This window comes from Lathamus discolor, chromosome 22 (genome assembly GCF_037157495.1).
Source record: "Lathamus discolor isolate bLatDis1 chromosome 22, bLatDis1.hap1, whole genome shotgun sequence".
Taxonomy (NCBI): Eukaryota; Metazoa; Chordata; class Aves; order Psittaciformes; family Psittacidae; genus Lathamus; species Lathamus discolor.
Genome location: NC_088905.1, coordinates 3,567,361 through 3,588,365, shown reverse-complemented (window position 1 = coordinate 3,588,365; position 21,005 = coordinate 3,567,361). Strand labels below are relative to the sequence as shown.

The 21,005-nt window shown below is 47.8% G+C and overlaps 2 protein-coding genes across 6 annotated transcripts; both read left to right on the top strand.

Annotated features, from left to right (window-relative positions):
* Positions 1 to 4,036: 4,036 nt before the first annotated feature.
* Positions 4,037 to 14,099, top strand: POLB (DNA polymerase beta). 5 transcript variants are annotated; one of them, XM_065659385.1, is made up of 15 exons: positions 4,037 to 4,323; positions 4,579 to 4,636; positions 4,718 to 4,784; positions 5,084 to 5,158; positions 5,607 to 5,665; positions 6,179 to 6,228; positions 6,625 to 6,676; positions 7,235 to 7,289; positions 7,373 to 7,445; positions 7,886 to 7,956; positions 8,481 to 8,567; positions 8,979 to 9,043; positions 9,582 to 9,721; positions 10,316 to 10,422; positions 14,032 to 14,099. In XM_065659385.1, the coding sequence occupies exons 1-14, from the start codon at positions 4,263 to 4,265 to the stop codon at positions 10,408 to 10,410; spliced, it is 1,008 nt and encodes a 335-aa protein (XP_065515457.1). In that variant the 5' UTR covers positions 4,037 to 4,262; the 3' UTR covers positions 10,411 to 10,422; positions 14,032 to 14,099. The 5 variants fall into 5 exon arrangements, with proteins under 5 accessions (XP_065515457.1, XP_065515455.1, XP_065515454.1 ...); XM_065659383.1 differs by lacking the exon at positions 14,032 to 14,099 and adding an exon at positions 11,616 to 11,757; XM_065659382.1 differs by lacking the exon at positions 14,032 to 14,099 and adding an exon at positions 10,663 to 11,757 and having other exon boundaries at positions 4,038 to 4,323.
* VDAC3 (voltage dependent anion channel 3) lies at positions 12,285 to 20,908 on the top strand. The gene is made up of 9 exons (XM_065659387.1): positions 12,285 to 12,360; positions 14,015 to 14,104; positions 14,525 to 14,574; positions 16,901 to 17,053; positions 17,865 to 17,917; positions 18,518 to 18,745; positions 19,217 to 19,367; positions 20,175 to 20,232; positions 20,421 to 20,908. The coding sequence occupies exons 1-9, from the start codon at positions 12,300 to 12,302 to the stop codon at positions 20,510 to 20,512; spliced, it is 936 nt and encodes a 311-aa protein (XP_065515459.1). The 5' UTR covers positions 12,285 to 12,299; the 3' UTR covers positions 20,513 to 20,908.
* The last annotated feature ends 97 nt before the right edge of the window (positions 20,909 to 21,005 follow it).

Genomic DNA, 21,005 nt, shown 5'->3' with positions numbered 1-21,005 from the left:
AAATGACTTAATGGTTCTTCATGGATCTGTGAGCAGCACATTGGGTTTTGAGGGGTAGAGGTTTATTTGCAAGGTTGTGGTCAGATTTTACAAACTAATCGCCAATAATTTCCATTAGAAATGACTGTTAGCATCTATTTTTGCTGTGGTAACATCTGGGCAATCAAGATAGCCTACCACCCTGCTGTTGTACAAAGTACTGAGCAAAAATCACTGCAAGTACTATAAGAGCACAACCTCCATTTAGTTTAGAAAGGGATGTTTCAAGGTCAAAGCGTCGTGCTGTGGTCACATAAATAAAACCTTTCTATCCTTGGATGCAATTGTGTCATTTTGGATCCATTTGTGGAACGGATAACATGTATCTGGGAAGATGCTTTAAAAGAATTTGAGAGACTCTTGCCAACCTGAATCATTCATGCTAGTCACAGAGCTTATTGTAGCCTGGGAGAGGTTGGGGGGGGATGCAGTCTGTTTCTGTCTCCTGAAATCTGGCTCGTGGCCATCAGGAGGATGCTTCAGAAGGAATTTCTTTTGGTTAAAAAGAAAGGCAGGAGCTCAGCATAAAGCCATTTGACAAAGATGACCTCAGTTGTCATCTCCCTGCTCCAAGGAGGAAAAGAGAACCTGGTGCCTAAAGATAAGTAAATGTTTTCTGGGCGTGGATAGATGCAATGCATAAAGGTAAGTGAGAGGCTTAGAGCAGCGCTATCCTGCTCAAGCAGTCTTTGCAGCTCCCCTTCACTAAGTGCATGCTATGGCCCTGCCAGGCAGGACTGGGGCTCCACTGCTGTGCAAACGCATGGCAAGAGACCCTTCCACTCCAGAAGGACTTGAGCAGTTCAAGTGCAGGAAGGGAAAGGACAGCGCTATCAGTCCCACTGCACTGGCTGAAGTGTGAAGGGCAGAAATGTCCCATATCCTGGCTGAGGTCATCCAGGCAGCTTTCAGCAGACACGTCCCTTGAGCCCAAACATTTTTACTCCGAAGTCACAGGAGGTCAAGCTATAAAACATGCTCTTTTCCGCGCCAGGAGTTCGTTCCTGCCTTCAAGCACTGTTCTGTGCATACACTGCAGAGGATTTAACAGTAAAAGGCAGAAAAATGCAATAATGATGAGAAATGCGAGCTGCAAGTGGCACTTACCAGCTTACTCTGTGTAAAGGCAAGCATAGGCACAAGTAAATGGGCTTACAGATCTAGGTTAAGAGAACACATGGATTTAAGGCAGAGGGAAGATAAAGTATTCTTCCTCTTAACAAGTAAGAACAACCTAGTTGTATTTTGTGCTGTGCCCCATCTACCCTTATATTCTGATCTCCTAAAGCACAGAGGCTTCCCTCTGAAAGAAGGATCTAGTTTGGCTTTAAGTTCATGGGAGGAAAGCTTCCTTATTGCAGTCCCATCAGCTTAAAGACCTGCAAGAAATTCACTGCGTAACTGGGAAACGAAACGAAAGAAAAGCTGGCATTCTCCAGTGAAAACACCAGTCTGTACTCCCACATTTAGTCTGGGTACCAAATTTGACGTAGGTCAAAGAGGATGCTCTCAGGGCCTGCAGACAGCACCAAGAAACCAGTGCAAGTGCAGATGATTTACTTGCTCCGGTCGGAAGCGGTTTTGCTTCCTTTCTGTTGGCCTTGCGAATAAAAAGGAGGAAGTAGGGGCAGATTTTAGCAAAGAGCAATGATGTGTGAAAGCAATGAGGTGCGAGCCATGGGCCAGATCCCATGTAAACACCAACACTACCGTGAGCTGGGAGCGATGGGGGTTCCGTAACTGAAACCAGCTTTGCTTCGCTGTCTGTGTAAAGATGTGTAAGACATCCCTGGTGAGCTGAATCCTGGAATATCCATCCACACGTAGCAAGGGGGGCTGGCACTGGTGGTCTGACCCTACCCTGCATCCAATAAAATGCCTCAAGCCCCTGACATAGGAAGATCTCGTTCCAGATTTTATCCTCCCTTTGGTAGCTTATAGAGATCTCTTCACTGATGGATTTAATGGAGCCTTCCCCTGCTTTCCTCTAGGGCTAATTTATCCTTACTGCAAGGCAGCACAGGATCAGGGTCCGCATTACACTGACAGGAGGCTGCGCACGGGGAGGTGAAGCGGCACGGCTCAAGCTCCCTTCCTCACAACCCAGGATGTGTTAGGAAACAACTCACACGTTCACGGGGCAGTACCAACGCACAGGCCGAGCATCCCGACTGCGTGCTCCAGGTGCTGCATCTGAGGCACGGGGACGCAAATCGCGGCTCCTAAAAGGGTTTTGACTCCAAAGGGAAGGGTGGCTTTTGGCAGGGGACACAGATCCAGAGGCCTAAAACCCCGATTCACACGGCGCCTGTCTGCCGGGACACGAAACCCCCTTATCACGGCTCGGATGCTCAATGCACCCAGAAACCGGCACGGAACCGTGTGAATCCTCAGGACAAGAGCTCGAGCTTCAGGTACCTCCTGTACTTTCCCAGGTGGTTTTGGTGCAGGCGCCTCGTGGTGCTCGATAGATACCCCCCGGCCGGCAGGGACCGGGGCAATGGTGCTCTGGGGACGGGGAACGTCGCGGAGCAGAGCCGGAGCAAGAGATGTGGCCCCATCCTCTGCATCCTGTGGGCCGGGGGTGGTGTCCCCCTTGTGTCTATCAGAGCCCCCCTTTGCTTAGGGGAGCGTGTGCCTGTGGACATGGCAGTTACTAAAGTGCGGAACTGCTCCTTGGGGCAGTTTTCACTCATTTTTGTGTTTTTCATTGGAAGGGTGGAACAAAAAGGGGGATGTGGGGAATGTGGGGGCAGATGATGTCATTTGGGGTGCCCCACTGTCACTGGGGGGGGGGTGTGATTCAGTGGAGGAGTGGATGAGTAGAGGATGGGGGTTCCTCTGATGAAAGGGGGGTAACAGCTGGATTTGGGGCTGATTCCCCTAAAAAGACCTTTCAATGACGGGCTCTGCTTGCGGGGCCGGAGCCGCTGCGGTGGCCTCAAAATACTCCAACCCCCCTGATTCTGGGTCTGCAAGGATTGCAGATGCTGGGGGGGGGATACCCACACAAAACTCGGGGCTGCGGGGGGGGGGCGCGGGGTGGTTCCGGGAGCTGCTCGCTGCTGCCATCCCGTGTCCAAAGTGCGGTGCTGCAGGTTGAGGGGGCGCGGGGTGGTGCCGGGAGCTGCTCTCTGCTGCCATCCCATGGCCAAAGTGTGGAACTGCAGGTGGGGAGCGCTGCGCAGCGGCTTGTCCTGTTCGCTGCTGCCGGCCTGTGTCCAAAGTGCGGTACTGCAACCAGGGCTCCACGCATGCCCTACTGCATCTGCGGAACGGTTCGCGGACGAGGGGGGAGGCAGCGGGGAGCCCGGCGGCGGCTCCTCACGGTGATCAACAGGTACCGCGGGGCCGTGGTGTCCCAGCATCGGAATTGAGGGGGGACGCCGCGGAGCAGAGCCTGAGCAAGGGATGCGGCACCATCCCCTGCAGCCTGCGGGAGGGGTGCGGGCGCTGACCCCTTTGTCTCTGTGGTGGCCAAAACCCAACCCCAAACCCCCCATTCGGGGCCTGAATAAGTTGGGGGGGGGGGGGTACCCACACCAAACTCGGTACTGCGGGGTGGGGGGGCGCGGTGCGTCGCAGGGCGCTCTCTCTGCTGCCATCCCGTGTCCCAAGTGCGGTACCGCAGGTGGAGGAGCGCGGTGGGGCGGTGTTCTCGCTGCTGCCCTCCTGTGTTCAAAGCGCGGAACTGCACCCAGGGCTCCTGCTCTGAGGGGTCCGCGCGGAGGAGGCAGGAGGCAAACGGGAGCCCGCAAAGGTCGCCGACCTGCAGTACCGCGTTCCGTCCGCCAGGCGGCAGCACTGAGCACGGCCAACAGCGGGCAGGCGGTACCGGAGCGGGGTAAGAAGCCGCGGGCGCTGTGCGGGCTGAAGCCGGGCAGAGGCGGAGGAGGAAGGAACCGCGGCGGCCGCGGGGCAGCGAGGCAGGAGCCGAGGGCACGGCCGCCGAGCCGCACGGCGGAGGGAGCGGGCACTGCTCGCTCCCAGCCCCGCACCGATGCTTTGCCCGCGGCAGCAGCCACCGGTAACCGCGCTCCTGCCCCCGCGGAGCTGCCGGGGGCGGACGCTCCGCTCCGTTCCGCTCCGCAGCGCACAGCGGAACCCGGTCACGCATGCGCGCCGGAGCCGGTCGCGCTCTGTGATGTCACCTCCGGAAGGGGCTCCCTGCCCCGGGTTCCGCCGTCTCCCCGCTACCGGGACCGGAGCCGTCGCCACCGGCCATGAGCAAGCGGAAGGCGCCGCAGGAGAACCCCAATGAGGGCATCACCGACTTCCTCACGGGTAGGGCAGCGGGCGGGGGGGCCTTGGGTCGGGCGGTGGGGCCGTCGGTGGGGCCGTCGGTCGGGCGGTGGGTCCGTCGGTGCTGCCGTGGGGCCGTCGGTGGGGCCGTGGGGCCGTCGGTGGGGCCGTGGGGCTGTCGGTGGGGCCGTGGGTCGGGCGGTGGGGCCGTCGGTGCTGCCGTGGGGCCGTCGGTGGGGCCGTGGGGCCGTCGGTGGGGCCGCGGCCCCGCCGCTCTCGCCGCCGTTCTCCCCTCAGAGCTGGCCAATTACGAGCGCAACGTGAACCGGGCCATCCACAAGTACAACGCGTACAGGTACCGCCGCCCCCCGCCCCGGCCCGGGGCCCAGCCCGCGCGGTGCGAGCCGGGCCGGGGCTGACGGGCTCTGCCCCGCAGGAAGGCAGCCTCGGTCATCGCCCGCTACCCCGGCAGGATCCAGAGCGGGGCCGAAGCCAAGAAGCTGGTGCGTGCCCGCGCGGGGGGCTCCCGGGGGGCGATCCCCGGAGCCGGAGTCAGGGCTTGGGGCGGGGGACGCTGCGCGTTGGAGCTGCCGTACCCCGAGCCGTGTTCGGAGCTGTCGCTGTGCGGAGCTTTCAGTGCAGCCCTGCGATCGCTGCGCGCGTTGTGCCCGGGGAGCCTCGGGTTCCCCCTCGCATCCTGGTCTTGGGGGCCCTCAGCACTGAATTCCTTTTGTTTCAGGTAGAACGGAGTTAAAGTCACCTTGGAGTTAACGCGTTTGTCCTCCCCTCTCCCCACGTTTAGGATGGAGTAGGTGCTAAAATAGCTGAGAAGATAGACGAGTTCCTGTCCACGGGAAAGCTGCGCAAACTGGAAAAGGTGGGGCTCCTTCCCCTGCTGTGCTTCTCAATGGCTGCTGTTCTTTGCCCCTTGCCAAGCAGCCCGCGTGCTTCGCGCTGTTTCTGCTGTCACCGTGACTGGTGTCAAAGCTGAGAGCAGTGGGCGCGGTGAGCAGAAAGCAGGGAGCAAGCAGCTCACCCAGAACCTCAGAGCTGCCTCTTTGCGGCAAGCGCCTCACTTACGTCGTCAGCATTTGGATGTCCGCTGCGAGGAGCGGGGCGCCGGGAGGCCGTGGAGCAATGCTGCTCGCCCTGGCGTGGGCAGTCGTCGGGCTTGGCACATCAGGGCTGCCGCTGGTACTGCTTCGCACTGATTCATAGCGAGCCTCCAAAGCAGAGCCTGCCTGAGCTGTTTCATCTTCCCAGGGTTTCTTTGCTTGTTGCAAACGGAGTAAAGAAGGGTTTGGTTTGTTGTTTCCTTCCTGCAGATTCGACAAGATGATACAAGTGCATCCATCAGTCTCCTGACACGAGTTACTGGCATTGGGTAATGTTGCTTTCCTTCTGTTCAGTGGAGCTGTGAACAGAATTTAGCTGGGCTCTATTGTAGGTTGCAGGCTGAAGCCTTGGGGTTTTTGAAGTGCTGGTCTGAAACCTAATGACACCTCTGTGCTGCTGCTGCCTTAAGTGGGTTCAGAGGCTGCCTGTGGTTAAAGTAGTTCCTATCGTGCATTCAGCATTGGTATCGGAAGTAATATTGCCTATGTGATGAGATCTGTTTATTCTTTAGATTATTACACATTAATATACATTACCGTTATATTTCTCATACATTGCTGTAGAGTTATACCCATGCTGAAAAATGTGCAGGCCAAGGCCTCTTAAGCCACCTGAGCTGATCAAAAGTATCAGCTGCAAATGTGGGTGCTGATTTTCAGAGGGCGAGCAGCAGAAGCTACTTCAGTCATGGCCTTGAAGAGCCTAGGCAGTGACAGGGAACTCTGGTGTCCTTTTAAGATCCTTGGTGTTCCTGATGGCTGGTTGTCCTGTCTCTTTGCAGTCCTGCTGCTGCCAGGAAGTTTGTCGAGGAAGGAATTAAGACTTTAGAAGGTGAGTGTGACTTTGGGTCCCCGGTTCACGCTCCAGTGATGGCTTTTTCCCCACCAGCACTGCCTGTTTCACAGTGGTACTGTGATACCAGGTACGCCGTAGTGGTGCAAGATGCTAGAGTTGGCGCACAGGCTACAGGCAGTACATAGGTATCAGATCACAGGGACAACAACAAGGAGCTTGGCTTTGAGGGGAATGGTTTATTGAACTCTTTATCAGGAGGTGCTCTGTGCATTCGTGCTCCTTCTGCCAGCTGTGAGTAGTCAGCTTAAAATCACTTTGAGGTCACTGTCTTCTTGTTACGTGTTCTTTGCTTGCGTCATCTTCGCGTTGGTGGAAACTCACTCCAAGAGTTTTGTCCTCAAGTAACTTTTCTGTTTTTCTCAATTCTCCTAGATCTGAGGAAAAATGAGCACAAGCTGACCCATCACCAGCGAATTGGGCTGAAGTAAGCTTTCTTGGGTGCAAGTGCTTGGCTTGCCTACTGACTCTTTCAGATGCTACCATGTAATGTAAGGTTACACGGGCCAAATAAGGTTCTGTTCTGTCTGCATGCTCTACACGCTATTCAGCTGCTATTCCGAGCTTTTGTTTCCTCAGGGCTGTATTTGACCTGTGAGCATCCCTTTAGCCCTTCCCAGCATAGATAGCTCTGGCCATGGGTGAGGGCCCTCACTGCCTCCTGATGAACTGAGGTTTTTCAAGAACCTGTTGTATTTTCGGAGAGCTATGTAAATAGAAACGCATAGGTTATACAGTAATGTTACTCTCACCTCTCATACATACAGTGGGAGTAATGTGCAGCTAAACCATCTTCTAAGCATTGCCAAACTTGCAGTTGTTTTAACTGTTGCTTGGCAAAATGCTTTCTAAGACGTTTGGTCAGAATGGGGAGCTTTTTGTGATGTGACAGGAATGTGAGTTGTATTCTTCCCTCTGACACACGTTTAATTGATTAAAATGTGAAGATGCTGCTCTGGCCACTCTTTTCTATTTCTATGTGCAGATACTTTGAAGATTTTGAGAAAAGAATCCCAAGAGAAGAAATGCTGCAAATGCAGGTAAGAAGGTGTTCATCGAGGATGTGAGGCGCTGATGGCTAACGAAGGACACCTTTAAACATCCATCTTTCATTTCTATATAGGAGATTGTGCTGAAAGAGGTCAAGAAGCTGGACCCAAACTATATTGCTACAGTCTGTGGCAGTTTTAGACGAGGTTGGTAGTCTGTCATCTTATGTTTCCTTTGGGCTAATAAGCAAGACTCATTACTATGTATGTTGTTCTTCTAGAAAGTCTTTACTTGGCTTTAGTATTGCCTTGACTGGTTAGTTCAGTGATGAAACACCAGCATGAATCATTGCTTCTCCACCCTGCACCCGTAAAGAGCAGTGTATTATAACACATGGATTGTTCCTTTGCGCTTTTGTTAATGTTTGTGCTTCATTGCTGTAGGGTACAGCAAGAAATTCTTGGGTATTCTCCAACACAGGTGGGGACATAAACTTCTTGATGGAAGAATAAGGGTTTTTTTCCAAATATCTTAAATAGCGACTATTTTCTACCAGAAAAACAAGTTTAGAGGAAGAGGTTAGACAGATGTTCACCAGTGTTAGTACACTCTGTCATACATCGAGGGATTGTTCTCACTTGCCCAGGCGCAGAGTCAAGTGGTGATATGGATGTTCTCCTGACCCACCCGAGTTTCACGTCTGAATCATCCAAACAGGTGTGTTTCTTTGCTACTGTGGGTCAGCACCGTGCATTACTTCCACAAGAGTATGGTTAGATTCAGGAGATGGGTAATCTGAGACTTGTATTGCGGCTTCTTGCATCTTTTTTGTCACTCTTCTCCTGGTTTACCATGTTTGTTTTGAGGAGTTGTGATCATTTCTCAGGTCCGCGTATTACGTTGTGTTCTTCTGCAAGAGCTGTTCAATATCTTTACTCTTAGCCTTCTGTCTCTCTTTGCTTCACAAAAATTCACCCCTCCTTTGAATTCATGGGCTTTTACAATGTGATTTTATAATGCAATGTGACATGGGGGTTTTGGTGGAAATTCTATATTGCACAACTGTAATTCTATCAGCTTTCCATGTCGCTGTTGTCTTTTTTCCCCTCTGCATCAAGTTTCATGTACAGTAATAATTATAGTGATGTCCCTTACTTAGGTGGGCCATTGCATGGTAAATGGGGAAGATATTCTTGTTACTTGTAGAATAATTTCTTCTTCTGTCCTGTCACTGTTCCCAGTCGAAACTTCTGCATCAAGTTGTAGAACAACTGGAGAAAGTCCGCTTTGTCACAGATGTGCTGTCTAAGGGAGACACAAAATTCATGGTAAGGCTTTTTGGGTGGTGAGAGATGGAATGAAAAGTGGCAGAGGATTTATCAAGTTCTGTTAGCTTGAGCTTCATCTGCCCTTTTCTTAACCCGCTGATGTTTGTGTATATGGAAGAGCATGATAATGATTAGGGCAGAAGAATGGGACGTGAGAAGTGATCTTTCCTGTTGTAATAAGTAGGAAGCAATTGGACACTACACTGGACTACAGTCTCTAAGCAGTGTAAAATAGTGCTTCAGGTTACTGTGACGTCCAGCTCTTACAGTAAAATACTTCTTCAGTTCATCGGGAATGTAACTTTACTCTGCAGGATGACTGAGGGTTCCTGGGAGGTTGTTAAGGGGGAGGGAGGTGAAAATTGATGTCAAATCTGTTTAATTCGAATTGCTTTCCTTGTTTTCTCACAGGGTGTCTGTCAGCTGCCAAATAAAGAAGATGGAACAGCCTATCCACACCGGAGAATTGATATCCGGTAACACGCCAAAATACCCCCACACCCCACCCCTGACTTTAGCTGTCTGCTACACAGTAGGCATTTGCATCAAGTCCTGCATTCAGATCTCTACTTTAACGTTCAGAACATGGCATTTACTAGGTTCCTATGTAGTATGAAAGCCACCGTGCAACTGCTAGTATCTACAACAGGTTATTAGCAAGAACGCTCTATTTCACATCCTGACTTTGTGTCCGGTTCCAGAATTGTGACCTGCTTTATCACACTGCTTTGACATTAATTTTTGGCAGGGGTGCAAGCTCCATAACCATGTAGTAGCTGGACACCAGTAACTTCTGAGTCAGGGTAGATGAGCTGAACCTTTCTTTGAGATGCTTTTAGTTTCATTCTTGCATCTGGCTTGTGGGAAAGTCGAATGTATAGAGTTGCAGTATATGTGCACATAAATAGGAAGTAACTCCAGAACAGCATCTGGATGGCTGAACTCCAGATGGCTTGTGACTGTTACGTTATATACTTGCTCTAAATCTGTACTTTCCTTCCACTTTTGTTCCAGGCTTATCCCCAAAGATCAGTATTACTGTGGTGTACTGTACTTCACAGGAAGTGATATATTCAATAAGAACATGAGAACTCATGCTCTGGAAATGGGCTTCACCATCAATGAGTACACAATCCGTCGCTTGGGTGTCACTGGTCAGTCTTTGCACAGAGTGTTATTTCTCGTTATGTGCTTTGAGTGTTCTTAAATTGGTTTCTTGGTGTACTGGAAATACTTCTGATAACTACTGTAGCTCATGCAGTTTTTCACTGTGTCCTTTCTGGTATTAGACATTATTACAGCAGGAGGAGGCAGCTTATGTATGGGCAGTGCTGTAGCCAAAGTTACCTCTTTGGGTCACCTAATCTGCTTAAAGTCTTACTGATCTAAAGATTATTTATTCGGTGTCATGCACAGCACATATGTGGCTTCCCACTCTTTTAACAGGACATGATGTGTCCTTTACTGTTTTGCTTTGGAGAGAGGCTGACTATATACACACATGAGTATTGGTATATTTAACTGCATAACCACGTGGCCCCAGAGTTAATTCATTACCTTACTTCCTTTGACACTAATGAGAACCAGTAGCTAAACACTCTGTGAAAAGGTCTGTGGGGGGTGTTCTGGTTTGGGTTTTCAAGTCTGTTTTACTTACAGCAGTTCAGTCTTAATCTCGCAGTGCATTTAGCATTTCAGGATTGTACAGACCTTCCACCTTTCAAGCAGCATCTCTAATTTGCTTGCAGGAGTTGCTGGGGAGGCCCTACCAGTCGAATGTGAAGAAGACATCTTTGACTATATCCAGTGGAAGTACCGAGAGCCAAAGGATCGGAGTGAATAACTGCTTCTTTAGGTTTGTAATGTAGAGAGATGTTTTCATAACAAAACTGTCTAATGCAGGCTTACTGTTGAGTCTAGCAGCAACAGTCCTGCTTCTGAAGACAGACTGTACCTCTCCCATTTGTTAAACAGCCTTCTGGTTAAGATATTGGCATCTTGAACTGCTGTAGGCATCTGCCTGCTCAGAACTGTGTATTGGTCTGCTAGATCTTCCTTCCAAGCTGTTTCTAACTTCCTGTATCTTGTGTGGTAGACACCAGAATGAGAATCCTGAAGTACTCCTGAAGAATACCATTTCCAGCTCCTGTCTGTATCTCCTTATCTCTGCATTAAGTGTCCTGGTGCTGAAGCTCTTGTTAAGCTGTTTCCATGTCCATCCTTCCAAAACCTTTCAGTATGGCCATATGCTAATGTGACCATTCTCCTGTCACATATGACCCGTATTCTTTGTTCCTATGTTGTACTATTGGTTGCAGTGATGTGTGTTTTGTTTGCCATTACCCAGAAGACTGGTAATTGAGGCATTTCTACCATTCAGGTAGAGTCAATTTGCCTTCTTTTTTATGCAAGCCAGTCAGCTCTGATTTTCACAGCCCCTCTTAAAGCACTGTGAACGGTAGTGATTATTTTGGATGTGAGAGGAGGGCTCATCAAGATTGCATTACTAGTTGTATGTGGGACTGGGATTCTGTTGGTTAACTTAAAGAACTTAATATTAAGTAAAACTTAATAAAAGTAAGTTTTAAGTAGGAAACTATTACTTTGGTGTGTTACAAAGCATCAACATGGAATGTATTGCTGCTATTGTTTTTAAATACCTTGCAGGGATACAAGGCTAATGTGTTACAGAATTGCAAGCCTGAAAAGGCAAGGCTTTTCTACATAGCAAAACTGAGTATTGCTGATTATATGTAATACTTCTTGATTCTTTAATGATTAGGTCTGCTATCTGCCTTTATATGGGGGCAGAGAGGAGTTTGCATCTGTATTGTCAGACTACCTAACCTGACTTGAATCATGAAACACATACAGATTTAATACCTCTTCTTCTTTTTATCTGACTTAAGCCTACAGAACAACTCCATTTTTACTTGTTCTTACATAGTTAGTGTTGAACCGTCTTAGTAATCAAGATTATATCCTGATGCTCTTGCTTATCCCTTTATTTTCGTCTGGTTTTCCTATGGGGAATTCACTTTTTTTCAGGGACAAATGCATGTAGTGGTGTGTAAGGTGACCAGCAGGTAACTCAGTGTCATGTGCAGTCTTCTGATGGTGAAAATAGACGTAGCTGATGTATTCAATGTTTTTTCAGTAACTGGTGGGAATAAACAAAACGATAATTCCATCACGAATGCGTTATCCTTTTCTTAGCTGTAACCGCAGGAGCAGCAGCAAGCAGTAACACGCGCTCACCGTGGTTAGGGATGTTTCCTCGGCAGCGCGCAGCGTTACGTTGATGAGCTCTCTGTCAGCAGCAGGCAGCCTGCTTGGTCTGGGGCCTTGAGGCAGAGTTTGCTGGACGCTGCAGAACACTGAACCCTTCCACGTGGCGTGTTCGGAGTGTTCGCTCCTTTGCCTTACCGTTCAAAGTGCCCTCTTGCTCTCCGCATCCTGCCCTTCCCTGTGTCACCCTCCCCTCACCGGCCTGCAGAGGCCTCTGCCCGTCCCGGGCGCTAGGCGCTGCACCCTAGTGCTTACCGCGGGGGCTGTGTGCGGCCGGGCACACGCCATGGCCTGGCCTTGCGTGACCGCTGCCGGTGCAGCCCGGCCCCGGGCTCCGTTACCGCCCGCACAACGTAAGGACCGCGGCTCCCGGTTGGAGCCGGCACCGGGCCCGGGGCCGGGCCTCCGCAAGGGCGGGGCCGGGAGGGGCAGAGTGCGCGGCGCATGCGCGGCGCAGGCGGGCTCGGGGGCACCGGGAGCTGTGCTGGAGGCGGCGCGGCGGCAGGTACCGGCGGGGCCGGGGCCCGGGCCCGACCTGAGGCGGGCGTCCCGAGGGTCACCCTGAGCGGCGGGGCCGGGCCGGAGCCCCGGGGGAGGCAGGGTCCGGACGGAGCTTCCGCGTCCTCGGGTGTGGCGGCGCGGCCGCCGGCTGCTGCGGTGCTGGCCGCGGGGCCTTGCCTCCGCACCGGCGGTGCTCGCCCGGGGACCGCGGGTTCGTGGGCTTGGAGCCGGCGGCGGCCGTGCGGGCCGCGCTCCGTTACCCGTTGCGTAACGCGCGGCCGTAGAGGCCGGGGCGGAGGCCGCCCCGCTCGGGAGCGCGCCCGCGTGCCCGCGGCTCGGTCGTGCCGTGCTGGGCCGCGTTGCGGCGGCGGCGGCTCCGCGGTGGGCTCGGGGCCGCCTTACAGCCGCTCCGGAGGCCGCTGGTGGTGGTCTCCCGTCTGCCGCTTCGCTGCGGCGTCCCTCGCGGTGTCACCTCGGAGCAGCTCGGGTCATTGCGCACCGCATCCGGACACGGCAGCGTTGAGCATCGCTTGCTCCCAGCCCTGTTACTCCTTGATTTGTCCTGTGGTTGCTCTGGAAGGGGGAATCAAAGCACAGGATTAAGGAGCCTTTGTTTGAAGCCACTGAGTGCTGGGGCTTAGTCGCTGGCGAAACTGTTGCTTTTCCCGCATTATACCGTGTTTTGTCTCCACCGTTACCGCATCTGATTGATGGAGGCCAGGTCAAATTTAGCGTTAATAGTTGTGGGACTGAATTCAGGCTTGCAGGCAGAGCTGTTGGTATTACTTTTCCAGTTAGCCTTTTCAGTAACAAATGAGGGATTTCTGGTGTCAGGTGTTGCAGAGAATAGCAACAAATGCATCAGCTGTAAGAAAAGAGTTACCTTTAAAATCAATCAGTCAAAAGCATCATCTTTGGCTGCTTTTTTCCCTTTGTTTTTGTGGACCAGGTGTGCCTTTACCTTTCTACAAACTTATTCCAGAAAGGGAACACCAGTTTTCCACGGGGGGAGAGTTTCCCTACTTAATGTGGATTTTCTAATGCAAAATGTGGTAATGAACATTAAATATGTCATATAAGCTGTAATATCGCATTATGGCCATGACATGATGCCCATCCTTTCGAGTTTTGTCCTCCAAAGTTGTTGTAACAGTTACGTGTATTAGAAAAGGCAGAGTTTGCTGCTGTGTAAAGACGTTGCAGAAATACTCACTGGTGGCTACTGGACAATGTACAGGGATGTCTCTTTATGTATTACACATCTCTGAAAGAGCTTTCGAAGAAGTCACAAGTACTCAGGGAAGTCTTTCCCTTTGTGATTGTCCAGTGCTTATGTGGTTTCACCCCTTGGGTTCCCGTTCAGAAAGGGTCCTGTCACAAAAGCAGCGTTTGCTCATCATCAGAACAGCGATAAGGCTCCCGTGAGCTCTTTTCGCAATGTAAGAATGTGTAGTTGGATGTAATACCATTCTGGGGTTAAGTGATTCCAGATGATGGATTTGCTTTCATAACTTCTTTGAATTGAAGTTTGTTTCTGATGCAGGGGTGACTTTCATGAGCATCCTTCAAAGATCATGCAGCGGGTACTGGTCAAAGACATTTCTAAATGCTTTGGATATAGTTTAGATTTTATGCTGTTAAACCTAAGATTCTTACAGTTTCCGATGTGTTTCAGATCCAAATGGCTGTCCCACCAGCATACAGTGACTTGGGAAAGTCTGCCAGGGATGTATTCAACAAGGGGTATGGTAAGTAACATGGCTGTAGTGGGAATTCAGCAGAGGCCTGGAGCATCCAGCCCCTTCTGATTTGAACTTTAGAGGTGTATCATGATAGTGCTGCAGTAGGCAGAGAGTTGCAGGAGGAGGTTACGAGTTTGACCGGAAGATGCACTCCAGAACAGTCTCTGAAGAATGCTGCAGATTTTTACCTTCTAGTTTTTGTACTTGGAGACATTAAATCAGTTCAACGCACGTAGGTCACCATAGGAGACCTTATGTGCCACCAGACAGGTTTGAGGTAGAGTGTTAATCATAGCAGCCTACTGTCTTAGAAATAATTGCACAATATTTGCGTTCCTCAAAGAATTTAAATGGAGAAATTCTGATATTAGTCCCTTCTCTGGGAGCAGTATGTTGATGTTTTTATCTGTACTCTTCTATTTTCAGGATTTGGAATGGTCAAGCTAGAGTTCAAGACCAAGTCTTCCAGTGGGGTGGTAAGTACTGGAGGCTTCCAACATCATCAGCACTCACTTTAAAACCTGTAGCTGACAGATACCTCTCTTCTGGTGTGGAACTGATGGAGTGGTACTTCTACAGCATGCTCTTTGTTGTGAGCAGGTTGCTTTCTTCCCCGTTCCCATTGCCACATCTCAAACATACGAGTTTCTTCACCCTCAATAGCTCTCATTTCTGCTTCTGAATGCGGTTGAGTTCCTCTGCAGATGTTGGTTTTTATAGGATTTTGAGTCCAGACTGACCTTTTATCCAAAAGGCAAAGGGACAAATAAGGGCCATGGTTTAACAGAATTTTCACTTATCTCCACTGTGCTTTACAATACAAGACTTAATTAAAACTAAGTAGTTCTTCTGCTGTACCCTTTATGTAGACTTTGAGAGCATTTTGTAGACATTAATGAGGATTTAGCATTTAAGGTAACTAAAAAATACTATGAACCCCACTTTAATGATGGAGAAGTGGAGCTTCCTCATGATTTCACAGGAGGGCTGGCAAACTAAGTTTTATTTTCTTAATTTTGGTCTTCATACATTGTTTACTAGATAAGGTTATTCTTACACTGAGTCTCAGATCTGTGTGTGCTCCCACTTGATGCTGTTCTGGTTGATAAGCTGTACTGCTTTTCAGCTACTTCATAACCTTATTTGCCTTAGCTCCCTCCTTCTCTTGCATTCTTATCACGAAATGGTGCAAGTCATTCCTTTTGTATTACTGTATTCTGTCTCAATTGAGCTTTTGATGGATTGCTTGCACCAGGAACGTGTAGGCACGAGGAACTATGTAGTCTTTTATACAGTGACTGCTGCCAGTTACTGACATGTCACAATATTCGTAGTTTTCCTGGCTGGAAGTTTTTATTCTCAAATAATATGCTAATGGTTAATTCTGCCATCTTCTGAATGTGATGGAACATGAACAACTGTCTTAAGTTCTAAAATGGGCTTTTTCTTTTCCATGCAACCTTCCTGTTGGGTGTTTATCCAGCTGGTAAGAATAGTGACTGTTTTGGCATGTTGGTTCTTTATTGCTTTGTCTAGCAAGGTTTTCCGTGGTGCATGTTGTTGTTCATAAACTGTTCCACTGTTTTTAGTCCTGTTATCATCTGTGTCATGAAGTTTGACTGTGTCGATAGCTCTTAATCTGCTCTATGATCCATGTATGTAAAGCAATTTAGAGTCTTTGTCCAGTAGTCCACAATAAGAACACTGCAAAAAAACAGGAGGAGGGAAAACAAGCTAGAGAAGAGTATTGATACTATTGCTGTTGCTTCAGACTTTGTGCTTGTTAAGAGTTTTCTAGTGATCATTCTGCTGCAACAAAATGGGATTTGGGGGATGGAGGTGAGGCTAGGAACAAAACAAGAGATCTAATTTCTATTTGGGTACTAATATTGCCTCAGATTGTTATGATACAGAAATATTTTGTGTGTTTTTCCTGTGGACTCGGAACAAAACAGAGGTAGTGTGTATTGATTGTAACTGTGTCATATATTGCAAGTGGTTTGACCTAGTAAGTGCGTGGTGTTCCTGAGGATGCCAGCCAACATATCCTAGAAGGTTACAGACTGATGGCAGCAGATGATGACTGTGTGCCTCCTGCTTCCAGAAGCAGATCTGGTTCTGACACTTGGCCAACAGCATAGAACAGCATGTTACAAAATACGTATTATACAAAATTCAAAGTTATTGGTTCAATTGGACTAGTCAGTGAAGGACCAGCCTGATGGAGAGCTGTCAGCGTGTCCCTGGATCAGGTTATTTGCTAACACCATGAAGGAGAAAAGGTCTACAGTATTAATGTCCGTTACAAAGGGGTGAAGCTTCTGAAGCGTAGTTGCTGACTGAGGTAATGAGAGCGGTTGGGTTGGGGCAAAGGTACTAAAGGCATCAATGTGCTGTATGAAGAGCCTAAGTGACAACAGTGTAAAGGGTGGTAAAAATGATAGAGGGGAGCAGGTAATGAAATAATGGTGCAGATGAAATGTAAGTGAAAATATCAGGTGGTTGTGGTTTAACAGAAACCAGGACACAGGTCTTTGTGTAACAGTGCTTTTTCCAACCTAAACAAGTTCCGGGGCTCCATCAGTGCACCTCAATAAAAGAAGTATCCTGAATAGAGATGCCAAAAGGAGTAGCATCTTGTGATACAAACTGATTGGTTTTGGTGATGATAGAGGAGGATGATTTTGAGGGTTCTGTTAAAAGGTCAGGGGGTAGCAAGTCTGAGTGCTGGCACTTGACAAGGGGAAAAACTGAATGTGATTAAATATCTGAGTGCTGAAACTCATGTTATGCTCTTGGCAGGAATTCACTGCAACTGGTTCTTCCAACACAGACACAGGCAAAGCTTCTGGCAATCTAGAGACCAAATACAAGTTCAAGGACTATGGACTTACATTCACACAGAAGTGGAACACAGACAACACGTTGGGAACAGAAGTTTCCATGGAGGATCAGGTAAGAGGAAGTAGATACTCTGAAAATGTTTCAGCAGCTGGTATGAGAAAGTATTGAGCAGAGAATATTGAGTGGTTTTAGTTGCACAAAACTACCTGGAGTGCTAAAAGAAGTTATTTATATGTGCAGAATGCACAGGCTCGGGGTGGCAGGGTACAGGCATTCATTGTGCTGCTATGTAATGATCCAAAGATAGTTACTGGCATGTGAAATCAGGTGGCTGGTGGAAATAACATCACTATCATCCACTCCAGATATGAGTTTATGTCTATAAAGATGCATGCTAGCTATGTAGAACTGTCACCACTGCAGTCATGCAGGGAAATCAAAAGAGGGGTCTCATAGTTGAAATGTTCTAATAGGTAAGGACTTGAGTTTGGCTGCCTTGAATATATTTTGTGAGGTTGAAGAGAAAGTTTATGGTTTGCAGCTCATCAGTGCTTCCACAAAGGGTTGCTGGCATATAGCATCTCAAAACAGTTCCTTTTCAAACAGCTTTATGCTTCTCACTTAGTGCCTGAAGCATAAGGTAGTGAAGCCAAAACCAGTTTCTGTCTTTTTGTTCTCAACACTGGATTTGAAATCTTCCTGCAATAACAGATACACAGAGCGTGCTCTGTTACAGGCCTCTGTGGAGAAAAAGTCCCAATTTTAATCCCTTATCATACAGCATCTTTAGATGTTTGTTGTAAGACACGAGAGACATCATGGTTGTGTTTTGTCATCTCTTCAGACACTAAGTAGAGCTCTAGCAATGGACTGTAACAAATGATGTTTCAGCAGTTTTGAGCAGACCTGTTTCTCTTTGCAGTTGATTGAAGGATTGAAGGTGGCTCTTGACACTACATTTGTACCAAACACAGGGTGAGTATTTTTTGTTACCTTTGTCTAATGAGTGCTGCAGTTTCCCATGACTTTTAACTACAAATGCTTATTCTGGTCATTGTGTGAATGTTCAAAATCTGCTGCAGAATATTCTGCAGGCACTGTGGAGTATTTTGAAAGCAGTGGTTAATATCAGGCTCACAAGGACAAGGGCTGCTAAAATTTGATTCTTCAGCTTTTTGGCTGGGGAGAACTGAGCAGACAAAAAGTCACTGAAGGGAAGAAAGACCAGCTATTGGTGTGGGATGTCATGGATGCTCCTCAGATAAACTGATGATGCCCTAACACATTGCTCTCACTGACGGAGAACACAGTTTGAAACCTCATGGGTTTGTCAGAGCAGTAAGCAGAAACACTTTTGTCTCTTTTGCTTCTTGAGACTTTTAAGGAGTTTGAGTGGCACCATGTACATGTGTGTACATAATACCAGTACTACCCTCGTCCTATGCATTCTTCAGCAGCTGTTTTGAGTAGGCATTACAGTTAGTAATTAAGTGGCTTTAAGGGACATATATATGTGACTAAAACTACATACGTGTATGCTACCAGGGATAAACCAACACATTTCTTTCTCTGCAGGAAGAAGGGTGGAAAGTTGAAGACCTCCTACAAAAGAGATTATGTAAATCTAGGCTGCAACATAGACATTGATCTCTCTGGACCAACCATCTGTGGCTGGGCAGTGTTGGGCTATGAAGGCTGGCTTGCTGGCTACCAGATGGCTTTTGATACAGCCAAATCTAAGCTTTCACAAAATAACTTTGCCTTGGGCTATAGGGCAGGAGACTTTCAGCTGCACACTAATGTGTAAGTATTATCTGAGCCTAGCAAAACATGATCAGAGGAGCCAAACTAGATGAAAAGTGGATGTATTTATCTATCTATGTATGTATCTATACATAAATCAAGATATACATATATAGATATCTATAGATAGATCTATATAGAGAGAGAGATATACAACCGCAATGCACTAACATAATTTTCAGTCTTATTGTTCCCATAACCAACTGAAGTTTCCTGGAATTGTCCCTTCATCGCAGGCTTGCTTTCTTAAATCTAGGTTTTGATTGGGGTTTTTTTTGTCAGAATCTCCAGCTGTTGGAAAGCTTTATTTCACAAGTAAAACTTAGGTTTTGGGTAATAAACATGAACAGGAGCCTGCCAGCTCCATCTAGGAAGAGGATGAGCATGGGTCCAGGGAAGTATATGAGCTCTTGGTTAATTTTGAGAGCTATGATTGTGAAGTCTTGACACACTTGCATTTATTATAAACAGGAATGATGGCACCGAGTTTGGTGGGTCTATTTATCAGAAGGTTAATGATAAGGTTGAGACATCAGTCAATCTTGCATGGACTGCTGGCAGTAACAACACACGTTTCGGTATTGCTACGAAGTACCAACTGGATGAGAAGACTTCCCTTGTGGTAAGAACTTTGTTATAGGAATGAGTATTTCAAGCTATTTAAATACTGAAAATGGTTGGCATGAAGTAGTGGCATTAAATAGAAAGCATGGTACATGGTTAAAATTAAATCAGGTGTTCAGAGGTTGTATTTGAGATGATGGGAAGCCAATGCTAAAGCTTTTTATGCTAAATACTAAAGGTTTTGTTCATGGTGAAGTTGTCACTAGTCTTGACTAGTGTGCTTGGAGCCTGTGCCAGATGTGTTTTCTAAAGATAAAAAGAGGATGCAGCATTTAAATAGTGCCAGTGACTTAAGTAATTGTGTGTATATGCTGCCACTAGGGACTGAAGTAGCATTTGGGACCCTTCAAACCCAAATGTTAGTTCCAGGACAATTCAGCCAAAAATTAAAGGTGGGAAACACTTTTGTAAACTGCACAAAACTTGGGAATGTAAAAATGGGCTTGGGTATTCCTGTGTTCATGGCTCATTAAAAAACACAGTCGCTACGAAGAGAAGAGGAATCTGGACAAGACAGATTTCATTAGCTATTCAGGGACTAGTAACTAGCTCCTTTCAGACTCTAAAGAGACAGTGGAGGATGGCATAATGGGTCACAATGTGAGGCAAAGATTGTAACTATTAAGCTGTAACAGGCTTAAGCTGGAATCTCTTGAGGAGAATAGGAAAACATTGGAATACACCTCCGCTAGAGGTTAGTCTACAACTAGCTGAAAGATTTAATGCGTAAGCTCAGGGTACTGGAACAGTTCTGTCTGGATGTTTATACAGAGTGTGTAAAATATATTTGTCTTTTTCCCTGCAGGCTAAAGTGAATAATGCCAGCCTGATTGGAATTGGTTACACTCATGCCCTCCGACCAGGTATGAAATTTAACTGGTAGCAGAAAATAGTATTAGTGCTATGCTGTGGGCTATTTTACTGTCATATTCAGCATACAACAGATAAATTAGCTAGAAATATTCCCATGGCTCACAAAAGTAAACTATGTGCATGAACAGAAGTTCTTACATTATCAGTGTATGAAGTGTCTCATTACTTGCTTTCTTAGGCATAAAGCTGACCCTCTCAGGCTTGATTGATGGCAAGAATTTCAGTGCTGGAGGTCACAAAATTGGGCTGGGATTTGAGCTGGAAGCTTAATGCAGCTTAAAGTGAAGCTACAGGTGGTGCTCTGAAGGATAAAGGAGAAGTGTACCCAGTATGTTTCGGCCTTAATATTACCCTGAAATTTCAAGAAGTGTGAACTTTCTATTCTTCCAAAGAGTCATTTCAGCCCAACACTGAAGTCCAGACACTGCCAGCACATCAAAGGAAGATAGTTGAAGGCATGCATGGAAGTTGTGATGTTTGTGCCACATTTCTCTTGAGTTTCCCACATGTTCCTAAAACCAGAAGAAACTCCCACATCTCCCCCTTATTGTACTGCATCCTGCATGTCTCGCACTTCACCACCTTTTATCAAAGGTGGGCTCTGTGCTGTAGCAGCAACTTGGATTTACATCAGAATGAAATAAATTGGTCCCAGTTAGAACATAATCTTGGTGTGTCCTGTCTCTCAATAAGCACAAAGGCTATGTCCATCCACCTCTGCTTCTTTCCTTTCGTGCAACTTTAAGCATGGCTAATAGGTAAC

What these genes read in the sequence shown, in the direction of transcription:
- VDAC3 (XM_065659387.1), top strand. Translation starts at nt 12,300, where the DNA reads ATGCGCGGCGCAGGCGGGCTCGGGGGCACCGGGAGCTGTGCTGGAGGC. An exon ending in CCAAGTCTTCCAGTGGGGTG is followed by an intron (nt 14,575 to 16,900) that starts GTAAGTACTGGA and finishes TGCTCTTGGCAG; the next exon opens with GAATTCACTGCAACTGGTTC. An exon ending in CACTCATGCCCTCCGACCAG is followed by an intron (nt 20,233 to 20,420) that starts GTATGAAATTTA and finishes TTGCTTTCTTAG; the next exon opens with GCATAAAGCTGACCCTCTCA.
- POLB (XM_065659385.1), top strand. Translation starts at nt 4,263, where the DNA reads ATGAGCAAGCGGAAGGCGCCGCAGGAGAACCCCAATGAGGGCATCACC. An exon ending in AGGGAGACACAAAATTCATG is followed by an intron (nt 8,568 to 8,978) that starts GTAAGGCTTTTT and finishes GTTTTCTCACAG; the next exon opens with GGTGTCTGTCAGCTGCCAAA. An exon ending in CCGTCGCTTGGGTGTCACTG is followed by an intron (nt 9,722 to 10,315) that starts GTCAGTCTTTGC and finishes ATTTGCTTGCAG; the next exon opens with GAGTTGCTGGGGAGGCCCTA.